Raw genomic sequence first — 14,320 nt, 5'->3', positions numbered from 1 at the left:
CCCATCGCACAGTTTTAGGGGTAGTTGTGGCCTAATAGTTAGAAGAGGCAGACTGGTATCCCGAAAGTTGTGGCAGGAAATGACTGAGGTGCCCTTGAGCAAGGCACCTAACCCTCAATCGCTCCCCGGGTGCCAAAGCAAATGATTGCCCACTGCTCTGGGTGTGTCCACAGTAGGCAGTGTGTGCGTGTTCACTACTCACTGCTCCTAAATGTGTGTTCACTAACTTGGATGGGGACATAAATCCCTTAATCAACCAATATATATTAGAGATGGGTAGAATGTCAGAATAAGAAAATTATTTGAAATAAATTCTGTGGTTGGGAAAAGATGTGTATACCCTTTTAAATCAAAACACGTCCAAGGTGTCGGATAGTCCATACTAACACCAAAATGTCAATACTGTTGTGCCAACTTGTCTGTAAAACATATTATTTTGGACTGCCTAATCTTCAATGTTGAGACAGGCTTTGTTTTTATCAGGACAAACTTTTAAGGACTTATTTATGGATCCAGAATTTTGTTTTACAATTGATTTTAAAGAATATTTGATAGAATTGTATTAATTTTGTACATTTACATTTTATTTTTATCAAAGTTTGTTTTCATTATGTCCTCTGCATTTAACCCATCTGAGTATGGTTTACCATACTTGGCCTTCACATCATGTCACTGTCAGTTTTTGTGCTGTTATTAATGCCAGTGGAAGTTTGGAACTCTTCAGCTATGGAATCAGCAGTGTTGTTAACTTACACGCAGCATGTGCCTCAGCACTCAGTGACCCCACTCTGTGACTGTCCTATTGAAAAGTGATGCAAACTTTTTTTCATTTTTTTTTTTTTTTTCATTAAAATCCCTGTAAAGTCAAAATGAAGTATGTTTTCTGAGTTTGTCACACCACAGAAAAATGTGTTATTAGCCACACAGCCACATTTGAATGATAAAAAATGCCAGCAAGTACATAAAATAAGCTGAAAAAATGAGCAGTAGTATCTGCTCTCAAACGCTGGGGGTGTGTCCGCTGGCCGCGCTGCAACTTACACTCATTGGTGGGCACGTACTGCCGATGATGGCACAGTTGTCGGCGCGACGGGAGGATGAAGGCCGAGGCGGGAGATAGTCGGTTCGGCCCCATTCACCAGTAACAGCGGATTATCAGTGAATCCCAGTTGTCTCCGACTAAAGTTTATAAAACTATCCCATGTAAAATGATAACTACAGAGGCGGGTTTCTGCGGTGATCCTCAGCATTTATAATGTGTTTAGAATTTATTTGTAGAATTGCCTTTACAGGGACTTTAAATGAATCAGCACATGAGAGCCTTTTGTTTTTGTAAGAACACCAAAGGCCGCTCAATTTTCAGGCACATAGTGACCAAACCGGTCTCATCTTAACCGTGTGACACTCCACTTAGCCAAATCCCCACTGGTTCAGGACGCTGTGCTTCAGGGGGATGGGTGCACCAGAACGAGCATAAGTAATGAGATCGCTCAGTGTGATCTGCCCAGTCAATGGAGTGTTATTCTCTAAGGAGCGTTTAACCCCATTCACATCGATCAACATTCACAGGTCATTACTTATTCTATATGTTACACAAATAAAGTCTGCTTCTTAGCATCAGCGAGCCCTGGGATACATTTAGATGAGTCATGTGGCTTATTTTTGTTATTTATTTGTTAGCTGCATGTCTGTATTGCCCCGTGAGAGCTTAGGCTCAGAATAGAGACCGTCTAACAGACTGAACTTTAATTAATACAGGATAACAGTGATGTCGGCCCACCATAGGCCGCAGCTGCGGGACCATTGATTGATCTGTCCTCGGGTCACATCTTGCTTTAGAGCCCACAATCACTTCCCATCTCTCAGCATAACTATTATCGGAGATGTCTCTTGTATGGTTGAATGCATCTGATCCTATAAACCTCACTGCTTCCCTCTTTTGCTTTTTTCTTCAAGTTGTATTGACACCTCTACAATGGTAATACCATAGTATTCTTTGAAGAACCTTACATTATCATTTAAATACCATGGCATATTATGATGATAATGAAACAGTATCATTGTATATAGTAGCCAAAGTATACCCTATTTATATTTAAAAAAAAGAGGCATTTATTTTTATATTAACAGTATATTAACTGTACACTACACAAGTCAAAATGGTTAACAAAAATAAGTTTGTTGTTTTACAATCTTAAAAAAAAGACCAAAACCAAGTAGATACAATGTCAAAGATGACACTTTCTGGTTGTCAAGTATTAGTCAAAGTATTCGTATTTATGTGGTGAACTCCGACTGGACACCTGTTCTTGAGGAGAACTGACTTCATACATAATTAAAAGTCATTGCTGAAATGTGTCTTCTGAGAAAAGCTCAAGCACTTATTTTCTAAAGCCATTGGTTTGATTTTTTTGCTTCAAATCCTATAAGATTCAAACACACAGTGTCCAAAATTGTGCAGATAATTTTCTGGGGCCACTCTGTGTGCAATCTGAAATTGTAGGTTATCACCACGCTAATTTTTTGTATTCCTTGACATTTTATTCTGAGCAGCAGTTATGACTAAACAAATATGAACCCCTGCTTCTTACAAACAAGTAATTTCTTAGTGAAGTCATTGCACCATTTTTGTGTAAACACACAAGTAGCATTATAATTTGAGCAAATTTAAATGGCCCACATATCACAGTCTAGTCATTCATGACCTGCTATGAGAGATTAAACCTGTATTTGTTTATCTAGTTAGCTTTGCTATTGCAGATTATCAACCAGATTTGCAGTGTAGTAGGAATGCTCGGAACTCCACTGAGCCCTCTCTAATGGGTCACATGACCGTGGCCTCGGGGGGAAACGACGAGGTGACATCTGCTCCCATGATCTGCACATTCGTGCCGCAACACGCCCCGGCTAAACACGACAACGCTTGGAGCATAAAACCAAAACACCATGCATCAGTTTAACACAACCAACTGTTTGTTTAGAAAATGTAATAGTCAGTTTAAGAGCTAGTTTAAGAGACTGTCACTCGATTCAACTCAAGTGACTTCCTTCCTGCGTAGTGCTTCACTGACAATAGGACCTTCAAATCCACGTTATTGTGAAATCTTAATACTTAGTCTTTGGCCTGTCCACGAAGCAAACAATAAGACTGGCAAACGCATGGAATGCGTCTTAAATGTACTCTAGTTGAGAACTGTGGGCCTGTCCCGCGGTGAATAGCTCTTTGTTTAGCCGCAGAACCCCCGTAACGGGGTGGCTGCTGATTGTAGCTGCCATTGAATGCTTTACAATGGAGTTGGGTGAGATGCTTGAGCGAGAGAGGGTGGGGAATGGGAATGAGTGGGATTGAAAGCCCCATTGGCAGGTTGTACTGTTGTGCCACCTGGTGGAGAGGCAACAAGTTCAAGTTTTGATGGTCATCTGTCCGCTGCTGGTTCAGTGGGTTTGTGGGGCAGCGAATGTTTGTAACCTGATTCCCTGTCGGTCAAAGCTGTTAGCGCAATCGATTCGTTTTCATCTCTCTTTTCCCAGCGCTGTTGTAGTAGCCCAACAGTCTGTGGTGTCAGTGGTGCATTGAGTTTCACAGAGTGATATCTGACCACTATATTTCTCTGTCTAGATCTCTGTATAAAGCCACAGACAACATTTTGTTAGTTGTTAACTCTACAAATGAATAAGTAAGCAAGTAGTCATTTAGATTATGCTAAATTTTAGGGACCTCCCCTTGGAGCAAAGTAGGGATGCACTGATATGAAAAGTTTGGCCGATACGATAATTCTTTATATCTGAAAGCCTATGGCCGATAAATCTAAATCCAAATTTTTATATTCGTTTTTGAGAGCATTACAAAAACAAAAGTCTCACTATGTCCCAAGCACACACTTATAATGATGTTCTCATTATAATGATATGAAGCCTATATGACAGACTTGCTCTACACATGTTACACTTAATTTTCATTTTCAAAATGATTTCAATCGTATTTCAATAACATCATGGCGAACAGTGTACATCTGTAGTGTCTCAGCTGAAGGAAATAATCCATTATTTATCAGTTTTTATATCGACCAAATGTTCTTATCGGCCTGATAACGATAACATTAAAAATGAACACATATCGGCCGATACCGATATGGTGGCCATATATTGTGCATCCCTAGAGCAAATGGCTGTTTGTCTTATTCACAGGTTGGTCTTCATGAGCCTTAAACCAGCAACATTTTGGTTTTGAGCCATTTATAATGCAATAATGGTCATGACTCATCTCCCTCAAACAGTATCGGTACTCTCTTTCCCAATTTCCAACCCATAAAATGTCCATATAACTAATGTGTGTATGTTTTTTTTTTTTGGTTATATACACTACCATTCATAAGTTTGGGGTCGGTAAGATTTGACCATTTTTAAACGGTTGAATTTTCAGCATGTTCACTCCAGTCTTCAGAGTCACATGATCGTTCAGAAATTATTCTAATATGCTGATTTGCTGCTCAGAAACATTTATCGATGTTGAAAACAGTTGAGCTGTTAAATGTTTGTGGAAACCATGATTTTTCAGGATTCTTAGATAAATAGAAAGTTCAAAAGAAAAGCATTTATTTGAAATGGAAATATTTTGCATATACAATGCAGGTTTATTTATATAGCACATTTCATACACAATGGTAATTCAAAGTGCTTTACATAGAAAAGGAGTTAAAATAATCACAACATATACATAAAAAATAACGTACATAATACATAATAAAAATACATAATAAAAATAAAGTATTAATTTCTCACAAAAAAATTTTTTTGTATACGTCCCAAATGGTGGTGTATATAAACACATTTGTTGTATTTCCGGTTGTTGAATGACAGTTATTACTAGGATGACAGACTTCTCATTTTTGGGTGGACTATCCTTTTAAGTGCCACTGGTCAGGAATGACTGCTGTACATCAGTATCCTGAATTATCTAAGATCCTTAACTATTATTTGATGGGTGATTCATATCATATGTTATTCAGTTGTGTTATCTTCTGCCGGCTGTTTGAAGGGTTTGAGATATTACTGACCTATTCCTCAGGGTTACCACGGCTCTACTGAAGGCCTTAATTCTTTGTGTCCTTACAGCGCCGGCATTGCTGTTGGTTTCTACGGGAACGGAGAGACCTGTGACGGCGTGAATCGACTTACTTACTCCCTCCGCCATGCCAACCGCACCGTGTCAGGAATAAACAAACTGGTGAGGCACTGATGCACACTGGGTTATGTTCAAATGTTGCTCCATCGCTCCAAAACACACAAGAGCTTGACATTCTCACTGACTTACTCACAGTTGTTACACTGATACTTAGCTCACGAGAAAAGAGCTTATAAAGCAAATGTATGTTTCTCTAGGTGTCAGAAAGTACATCTGCTCAGAGCCAGACTGTGGATGAGAATCTTCAGCTACTGAAGGAGCAGTATGCAAAGCATACAGACTACCTGTCCATCATACAGAAACTCCAGGCTCAGCGGGGCGAGCTGGTCCGTCAGATGGCTGACATTCCTTTTTGGAACAATCTCAGTATCTCCCTGGAGGATCTGGCAACCCAGATTGAACTTTATGACTGGTATAGGTACGTACATTCATATCTGTCACAGAAAGAGATCAGTGAAAGAAATCTGTAGGGATGTCAAACTTTCTGGTACTTCAGTACCAAGGCGATACTAAAATTTTTTTTTTTTAAATACAGGTTCCAGTACCCGGATGCAAGGATTTATACATTTAGTGCTTTTTAATAAAGGAAAAATAGCTTGCTTTTTTGTTTAAAATTAAAACAATCTAAAAAAGTTATTAGTTTAACTCATATGTCATATGACCAAAAAAAAAAACAGCATCAGAGAACTGTAAAAATATGAGCGGGGTGTTCTCAAATATTAACTTTAAATAGGGGATTCCTTTTATACCTCGTGTTGTGACTCATTATGAAGTGTACTTTGTTTGTGTAAAACCTTTCTAACACCCCCAAAAAAAATCAGGAGAAAAAAAAAAAGCTCAAAGGATTTCTCTGTGTCACAAATTAGTATTCTGTTCACTCTCTGTCTCTTTCCACCTCCCGTCAACCATTTACATTTCTCAGTGAAAGAAAGTCAAAGTGGTTTAATTCCAGGCTTCCAAAACAGGATAAGCCTATAAAACTAAACATCTTTGGTATGGATTCCCAAATTGTTCATTTTCTAAGCATGTTTTTTTACAAATGTTGCCACATTTATGCCATCTAGCAACAACCCCTATCATTGTGATGGAAAGTTTGCATGAGTAAGCTTAAAAAAAAGTTAAGATCTTCATTAGGGTATGTGCATTTAAATAGATGTGTTATGAGACTTAGACATTTTTTAGGTATGTAGTATATACTACTGTTCAAAAAGTACAAGTAAAACAGTACATATTTTAATATTTTTATGGAAACCGTGATACATTTTTTGTATTGTTTGATGAAAGTTCAGAAGAACAACATTTATTTTAAATAGAAATATATTGTAACATTATAAATGTAATGCATCCTTGCGCAATAAAGGTGTGGTAGTGTATTTAATATACTTAAATGTACAATAGACAACTGATCTGTTAGTGTTAGTGACATTAATGTGCTGTAGAATTTGCTGTGGCCTAAATGTATTATGTTAATGTGTTGTCCTCATTAGGTGGCTGGGCTACCTGGGTCTGCTGCTGTTTGATGTGCTTATTTGCCTTCTGGTGCTCTTCGGTCTCATACGCAACTCCAAAGGAACTCTGATTGGGTAAGACAGTTCTTATAGATGTGTCTTTGAGTCATGTGTGGTACATCAAGGAAAATAGAGCTTCAAGTGCTTATAGAATTTGGAATTAATTAATTATGGTTGAAGCAAAAAGTATCAATGTAAACATAGCTATTGGCACTGATATACAGTAGTCAACATTTGAAGTGAATCAAAAAAGTTCATCAAAGTTGTCCTAAGACGAGAACGGGTATTGTTCAAAATTCATGGATAATTTTGATGAATGCATTTTAGTCTGAGACTACCTTAAGCCTTGTCTGTGAAACCAGGGGGACTGACTCGTTTATCGTAGTGCTTCATGGGAGTGGGCGGGGACAGATTTAGGTGCAGATTTCTTTAGTTTCTCACAAGGATTTCTTCTCTTGAACACAATATTTAAAAAAAGAAGTAGAAATTATGTGGGCTGATGGCTTTAACCAAAACACATACCATCAATTAACTGTGTAGCTCACAGTAGGTCTGTCTTTAAAGGTTTATAAGTTATCGTTAAACATTAATATCTCTATGGAGGTTATTAACAGGATTTAAAAATTTGGGACCCGGCTGTTGCACACTATACTAAAAGAATAAAAATATAGTTAACTCATGTTGCTCATCTACTTTTTGAAACCGTCTTCGTGTCAGGAGCTTGCTATTTAAGTATACACCGGAGTACCTCAGGTGCGTGGTGTGAGACCAATCATGTTTTGTCATTTAGTAGATTGTGCAAAACAATTCCACTTGCCCTGCCAAAAAACAGGGATAGAGCCGTCTCATTGGCCACTGATAACCTGCCGTTTCTTAAAGAAGGGAGCAGAGCATTGTTTCCCTGGGCTAGAGCTCACATTAAAGCCTGGCATCTCTATCCTGTAGCTGGCTTACCGATTTCCTCTGGCTTTTCTTGCCCATTATATGTTCAGACATTTAACATTTTGCATTCACATTATATAGCAAAAAAGCCTGTTTGACTTGAGGCCGTGTCAGAAGGTAAATGTCAGGATATTGATTTGCTCAGTAATAAAAGTTGCTACTTGCTAAAATCACGACATCTTGAGGTTGCTATAGTTCACTCCTGACTTAAGGCAATTCATGATACCAAGATACCGTCCCTTTGTTCTATTTGGCCTTAATTTAGATGAACAGATGGAGCCAGAATGTTTATTAATGTACATTTAATTAATCACAATAACATGCATTCTGTTTTTTCTTGAAGACAACTTTAGAGTCTTATACTGCAAACTGTCATTTTTGTTCAGAATTTTTGTTTAAAATATATAAACATCCATAAGATAAATATACTTATTTAAGATATCCAATATTTAAGATATAAAATATATTCGTTTTTAGAGAAGCATTTTAGTGAAGTATTACATAATATTAATACAATAAAATGATAATAATTAGTGTGTGCATAATATACTATTTTTGATTTCATTTTATTAATATTATTTAATACTATAAATTATTATTATTATTCATTATTTGTAGTCTGCTATTCTGCAATATGATATATATGCTCCGATATGGCCTTTAGATGTGAAGATGAGCAGATGTTTTACACAAAGATGATACTCATAACAAGCTATATTGATGATGGCAATAAATGTGTGCTTAATCCCAGTGCTGCCTCCATAGTTTTACCACCATTCAATTCTAATTATATTTGAAAGTAATGAAAGTTGTTGTGGGATGAAGGGTTTTCCCCAGCAGAAATAACCCTTTGAGGGGTTTCCAACCATTTAAATGTTCATAACATGTATAAAGTGTATATAATGATGGCTGAGATAATCATTATCTTTGTTCTCTCAGGGTGTGTTTTCTGGGTGTGTTGGCGCTGGTGATCAGCTGGGGCTCACTGGGTCTGGAACTGAGTGTCTCCTCGGTGAGTGTCTCCATGGCAACACTACTCCACACAGAGGCAGGACAGTATTGTACTGATGCTTCCTCTTATGATCTTTCCTGCACACGCGTGAATTATATCTGTGGAATTACCTAAAGCAGCCAGTAATAGTGTATCTCTGATTAGCAGCCTGTTTAGCATACCTTATTACTGCTTTGAAGGGGAGATATCATGACATTTTTTTTTTTTTTGTAGATGTACTCTAAAAGGTACTTGCACACAGAGTCCGAAATCCTCGTACGAAATGTTGACCGTTAAAACCTAAATACGACACCAATTTGTGTCAATCATATTTACACACTGCCTCTGAAACTTTCGTCCATCATAAAAAATTTGGATCGGGTTTGGTTTTCTGCGTTTTTCGCATTTGATAAGTGTTTTGACAGTACAGAGCCACCGAATGACGACTACAAAAAACGCGCATACAAATTTCTAGAGCTGTAATCAACCAAAGAAAATCTTGGTCGACTGAAGTCCTGAAATTTTCGACTAAAAATGACGTTAGGAAAAAAAACGTTAAAGACAGACGTTTACCTGTGAAACAGGGGTGCTTTGAAAACTTCCCCATTAGCAATTAGTGCTTTCCACCTGATGAAATGAACGCGGCAAAAAAACGACCAATCAGAATTTTGGTCGAGCCAGAACGTATCGACCAATAATTAACTAATCGACTGGGAGATTACAGCCCTACAAATTTCGGACTCGGGTGCAAGGAGGACCTTAACACTCACAATGCAAAACTCCCTCCCCAGTCCACAACGGACTGAAAATTTGCCATGGTTGGGACGTTATTTGAAATAAAAATCTGTCAGTTTTGATTCATTTAATGAATAAACTAAGGCGATTAATTGGTCCTGAAAAACATTTCTGACCTTCAGTGGAAAATAACATGCTATAAAGTGTAGAACTCGTTTAATTGCTTTTCTCTCTCATATTAGGGCTTCAGTGACTTCTGTGCGGCACCTGACATGTACATTACCAAGGTGTCAGAGCAGTACACACTTATCAAGAAAGGTACGTTTTATTCAACTCCAGTTCTCTTTACCATTTTCTTTCTTCCACCTCCTTCTGATTTGTGAGTAAGACGCTTAATCTAGTAGGTGTTATTGTGAATCACCCGCGAGTCTGTCTGAATATAGACTGTCCTACACATCCTGACGGAGGAGCGTGTTCTCTGAGGAGTCACAGTCGCACAGGCTTTCATTTCCTGTTGGTTCAGAGAGGAAGTGTTCCATCTGACTTTCTCTTCCTCACTTTATCAACATTACTCAACACAGCAGTTCCTCTTCAAAGTGACCTTATCCTCAGGAGGCTGGATGCTCTCAGTGAATCAGTGGGAAGAGACAACTGTGTGGGTGTTTTATCCACCAGCCTGTGTTTGTTTTGTGTGTCCAAGCCGTTCCTCTTTGGGTGGCCGGAGTGAGATCATACATTCTGGTCAAGCCTAATCGAGGTGGACTCAGGGTACGGCCCATTGGAAAATGGTCTTCCTGTGACTTATTCCCTGGAAAGGAAGCATTTTCACTGGCTTGAACATGTGTGAATCTTATTAAAGAGGACCTATTATGCTGCTTTACATTTTCAACTTTCTTTAGTGTGTAATGTTACTGTTTGAGTATGAAAAAGGTCTACAAAGTCAAACTGTTTCTGAACTCCCTTAAACACCTCGATTGTAATCTTGAGTTTTCTTCTAGGAACGTACACATCACAATATTCCTCATTTAGACAATTCCCAGCCACAAAAATAGTGCAAGGCCTGACTGAGTTGCATTAGTACTAGTGTGTTGAAACTCCTTTATAGTAAGGGGCATGACATTTCTGTATGCTCGAAGCGACTGACCAAACACAACACACTGGTCCAGACAGCCAATCAGAGTACACTGCACTGCGCTGGAAGGAGGGGCTTCATAGAGACAGGAACTAAACGGAGCGTCACTGTCAGACTGGGAAGAGAGGTGCTGCAACAATGTCTTTTAAACACATTCAAGCATGAACACCTATTCTAGTAGACCCAAAGACAAAAGCAAGAGTTTGTAAAAGTGGCATAATATGGCATCTTTAAATGTGTTTCGTTATATTGGAGCGATTGTCATTAAGATGCAGAGGTTATATTGGGGCTCAGTGAATGACTTCTAGCGTTGGTGCTTCGCAGTAAGCAGAAGTGTAATAATGAATGCATGTGGATCCCTGTATGCTTTAGTGAAGCATAAGCAGGTTCGATATGTCAACTTTGGCCTCTGTTATGATTAATCAATTTGTTAGTCGGCTGTGAAGAGAAGAGCTACAGCAAAGAGAACTTCTGAAGAACAGAATACAGGAGAGAGATATGAGGAGCAGAGGAGAAAACCGCTGAAGGATGATAAACTCAGCTTCACACACCCATGAAATTGTATGTCTTCTGGGCTCTATTCTTATCTTTGTTCTTCCCATCTTCAGTCTTTCTCTCATTTGCTCTAAATAACTCCTTAAAGGGATAGTTCACCCAAAATTTAACATTGTGCTGTTATTTATTCACCCTGATGTAATATCAATTGTAATTTTTTGGGGTCTGTGGAATTAAAAATAATAAGTTTCTGTTTTACCCTGACTTTTTTTGTCTAACCCAGTTCATAGTGTCCATGTGCAGTCAAGCACCAACATTTATAAGTGGTCCATGTGACTTGTGCACTATGTTTTAAAAGCCCATTCACACCAAGGATGATTACTATAGCAGACCAATTCCGAGCCTACGTCACGGTGCTAGCAGGAGGCAAAACAAAGGGAAAACTGGAGGCGGCCAATACAAACCAGCACAGATTCGGCTACACAATAAGGAGCTTAAATTATTATTATTATTATTATTATTAAATGTCATTTTGTTGTGTTGTTGCGTGCAAGAATCGAAAAATAATTTTGCTGTATCTGGAATTTTTTTATTTCTAGAAAATATTAAAATCATTAAAATTGCACCGTAATGTCACTCTTTTCATTGGTCTCTTCTTGGCACTGGCTAGGCAGAACTTTGGATCGTACCGCACAAGTCTTGTACGTGACCATTCAGCACATAGTTATAGGCATCTAAAGATTTATATGCCCTCAGTTTCTCTTTACGCTCAGATTCTCTATCAGGTAGGTGTAGATGTCAGTCTTCTCATCCGGAGGTAGTGTTAACGTGTTAATCCTGTCAGATCGTGCATCCATTGACTGAACGTGTACGGGTCAGCCAATCAGTTCCGTCTGTTAAAATTAACTTTTTCTTCGGTCATTGTTAAAAAAAACAAGCTAACAAAACTTGCAAACTAGTTAGTGTTAGTGTGTTAGTGAAGCGACCAGAGGGATCGTTCTGCAGCCATCTAAGCTCCGCCCACAAACAAACGTCACCATGTTTACTAACTGAAAAGGGGTCTATAAAGATATACCGGTAGTTAAAGCTGCAGTCGGCAGGTCTGGCAGATTGAGTGGACTTAGCCAAAGTTTTGAATGTTTACAACTCTCATGCCCCTCCCCCACTACCACCGAGCACCCTCCCATCGAGTTTGTGCTCGTCAGTGCGTGTGCACCAGATTTTCTGTGAACGCGCGCCCGTCTCTTCAGCATCGATCAACACCATGCAGTACTTGCCATGTTTTCTTTTCCTTGGTTGTTTTGGACCTCATAGCTCTGGTTGTTAACCGAGGAATTGGATGCTTGTTAGTAGATTTTCTCTCCGCCATCACGCTTCGCACAATCCAACACACCTGCAAACGTTAGGTGTGTGCATGTGATATTGTAACGTGCGCGAGGGGGGATCTGTGGCGTGTGCACGAACTGTGATTGACAGTCATATTTCACACCCCCCTGTGCTGACTGGACCAGAAGAACCGGGAGCGGTGGATTTATGCTAAACAAATAACAGGCTCCAGGTGGAGGTAGAAGCGTGGGTTTTTTTTCTAAAACTGGCTGATTTATGTTGTTCTGTCGGAGCATAGCTTCGGTTTCAGTGAATATGATCAAAAAAGTCTTGCCGAGGACAGCTTTAAAGATTAGTGAAGTCCACATCACAGCTATAATGACACAAGAGGAACAATATTATTGGAATCACTTTCAGAACTATTTTATCCAGTTGATGTGCCAATCAGAATCCATCCTGCTGCAAACAAGCTCGCACATTTAAGGTGAAAGACAAGCATGCGCTTAGAATAATCAGAACAATATAGGTCACTGGTGTTGATGCTAATATAGATATCATTATGGTTATCTTAATATTTATAGTTGTTGGTGTGATTGGGTCTCAAGTCTTTTGAAGCAGTGTTTTTGTTAATTACAAACTAAAAACTAAGACATCCGAGTTTAGCTCACACCTTTGCATAAGTTGCGTCCCTTTAGTCCAGAAAAAGATTTGGAGCAGTGATTCAGCCGGAAGCATTAATGGCTGTAGATTGAATCCACAAAGAAAAAGTGATCAGTGAAGCTTTGAGTGTGTTCCCTCGGGTCATCACTGTCCTAGACTCATGAGTCATTCTACTGTGTTTCCCCAGAATAGAACCCAGACTTCTCTGTACTTACAAACAGCACGCATGTCCCTGTGCCATCATGTGTCTGCCTTCTGTGAGGAAAGCCTCAATATGTATTCCAGCATGTCTTCTGTGCTGTGGTGTTTAATACACAGTCTAGTTGTTTACAGACTGTTATGCATTTATGCAATAATTAAAACCTATTTAATATTATAATTAATACTATACTTTTTTTATATATATATTAGCCTGGCATTACAACAACAACAAAAAACTAGTAAACACTGGTGTGAGTTTGTAATGGTATGAAAACACAATTGTGGTTATTTTTAGCTTGGGGAAAATGTACATCTTGAACATTTTGAAATGTAAAAAAGGGTCCTTTTTTAATTTCTGTACTGCAAAAAACTTTTAGAATATCGGTGCGTTTACATGACAACAATGTACTAAAAAGAGAAACATTTTTTACTTCGGTGGGAAGTTCTTTTTTTTTTTCGCAGACAAACGTTGTCAAAATGATCCCCTTTTACACTGATCTGAAAATAAAAACGACAAACACTGTATTAATGCCAGGCCATTAGTTGGCGATGTCACTTTGTAAAGAAATACTACATGCATAAAGAAAACGCCTATAGACTGAACACATAATACGCATGCACATAACGTCATTGTTTTCACAAATTCACATTTTTGCAGTTTACACAGAGACTATCATTTTCAAAAAGTTTGCGTTTTCAGGCACCCAAATGTAAATGAACGGCCAAAACCAATAAAACCGTTTTCTGTTTTCGGTGTCGTTCAAATTGCCCCTTAGACTGAATGCTTTTGCTACTTCAATATGTAAATCGCCTGTTGTTATTCGCTAACCAATAATGATTCACACTGTTGCTCACAAGGGTGTCACAATGTTTATTGTAATCGCATGTGACGTTCACTCAATGTTGATTTCAAACCCAGAAGATGAAAATAGTCCAAAAATATATTTACTTTTAATTGGGAAAGCGTTTATTTTAATGCTACAATTGTCTTCCATGATATAGACTGTTTAGTCATCTGATAACGTCTCAGAAGAATCTTCATTGAAGAAAAGCAGTGAAACCCTTCATAAAGAAGATCTGGCGTGTTTCCTTTCTTGCATGAATCAGGATCTTTTACAGCCTGCAGTCATCGCAGCGTGAGTGGG

General features: G+C 38.5%; 1 protein-coding gene across 2 annotated transcripts in view; it reads left to right on the top strand.

The window, feature by feature from the left end:
- Positions 1 to 14,320, top strand: part of ttyh3a (tweety family member 3a) — a 68,981-nt gene that overhangs the window by 31,721 nt on the left and 22,940 nt on the right. For both annotated transcript variants that reach the window (XM_079606064.1, XM_079606063.1), the window contains exons 3-7: positions 5,116 to 5,227; positions 5,383 to 5,603; positions 6,673 to 6,768; positions 8,575 to 8,647; positions 9,604 to 9,679. In XM_079606064.1, coding sequence (XP_079462190.1) covers positions 5,116 to 5,227; positions 5,383 to 5,603; positions 6,673 to 6,768; positions 8,575 to 8,647; positions 9,604 to 9,679 — 578 coding nt within the window. The remainder of the gene's footprint in view (positions 1 to 5,115; positions 5,228 to 5,382; positions 5,604 to 6,672; positions 6,769 to 8,574; positions 8,648 to 9,603; positions 9,680 to 14,320) is intronic.

The sequence above is a fragment of the Phoxinus phoxinus genome (assembly GCF_949152265.1).
Source record: "Phoxinus phoxinus genome assembly, chromosome: 1".
NCBI classification, from domain to species: Eukaryota; Metazoa; Chordata; class Actinopteri; order Cypriniformes; family Leuciscidae; genus Phoxinus; species Phoxinus phoxinus.
The sequence above is the reverse complement of the archived record's forward strand: the minus strand, read 5'-3'. Positions and strand labels throughout refer to the sequence as shown.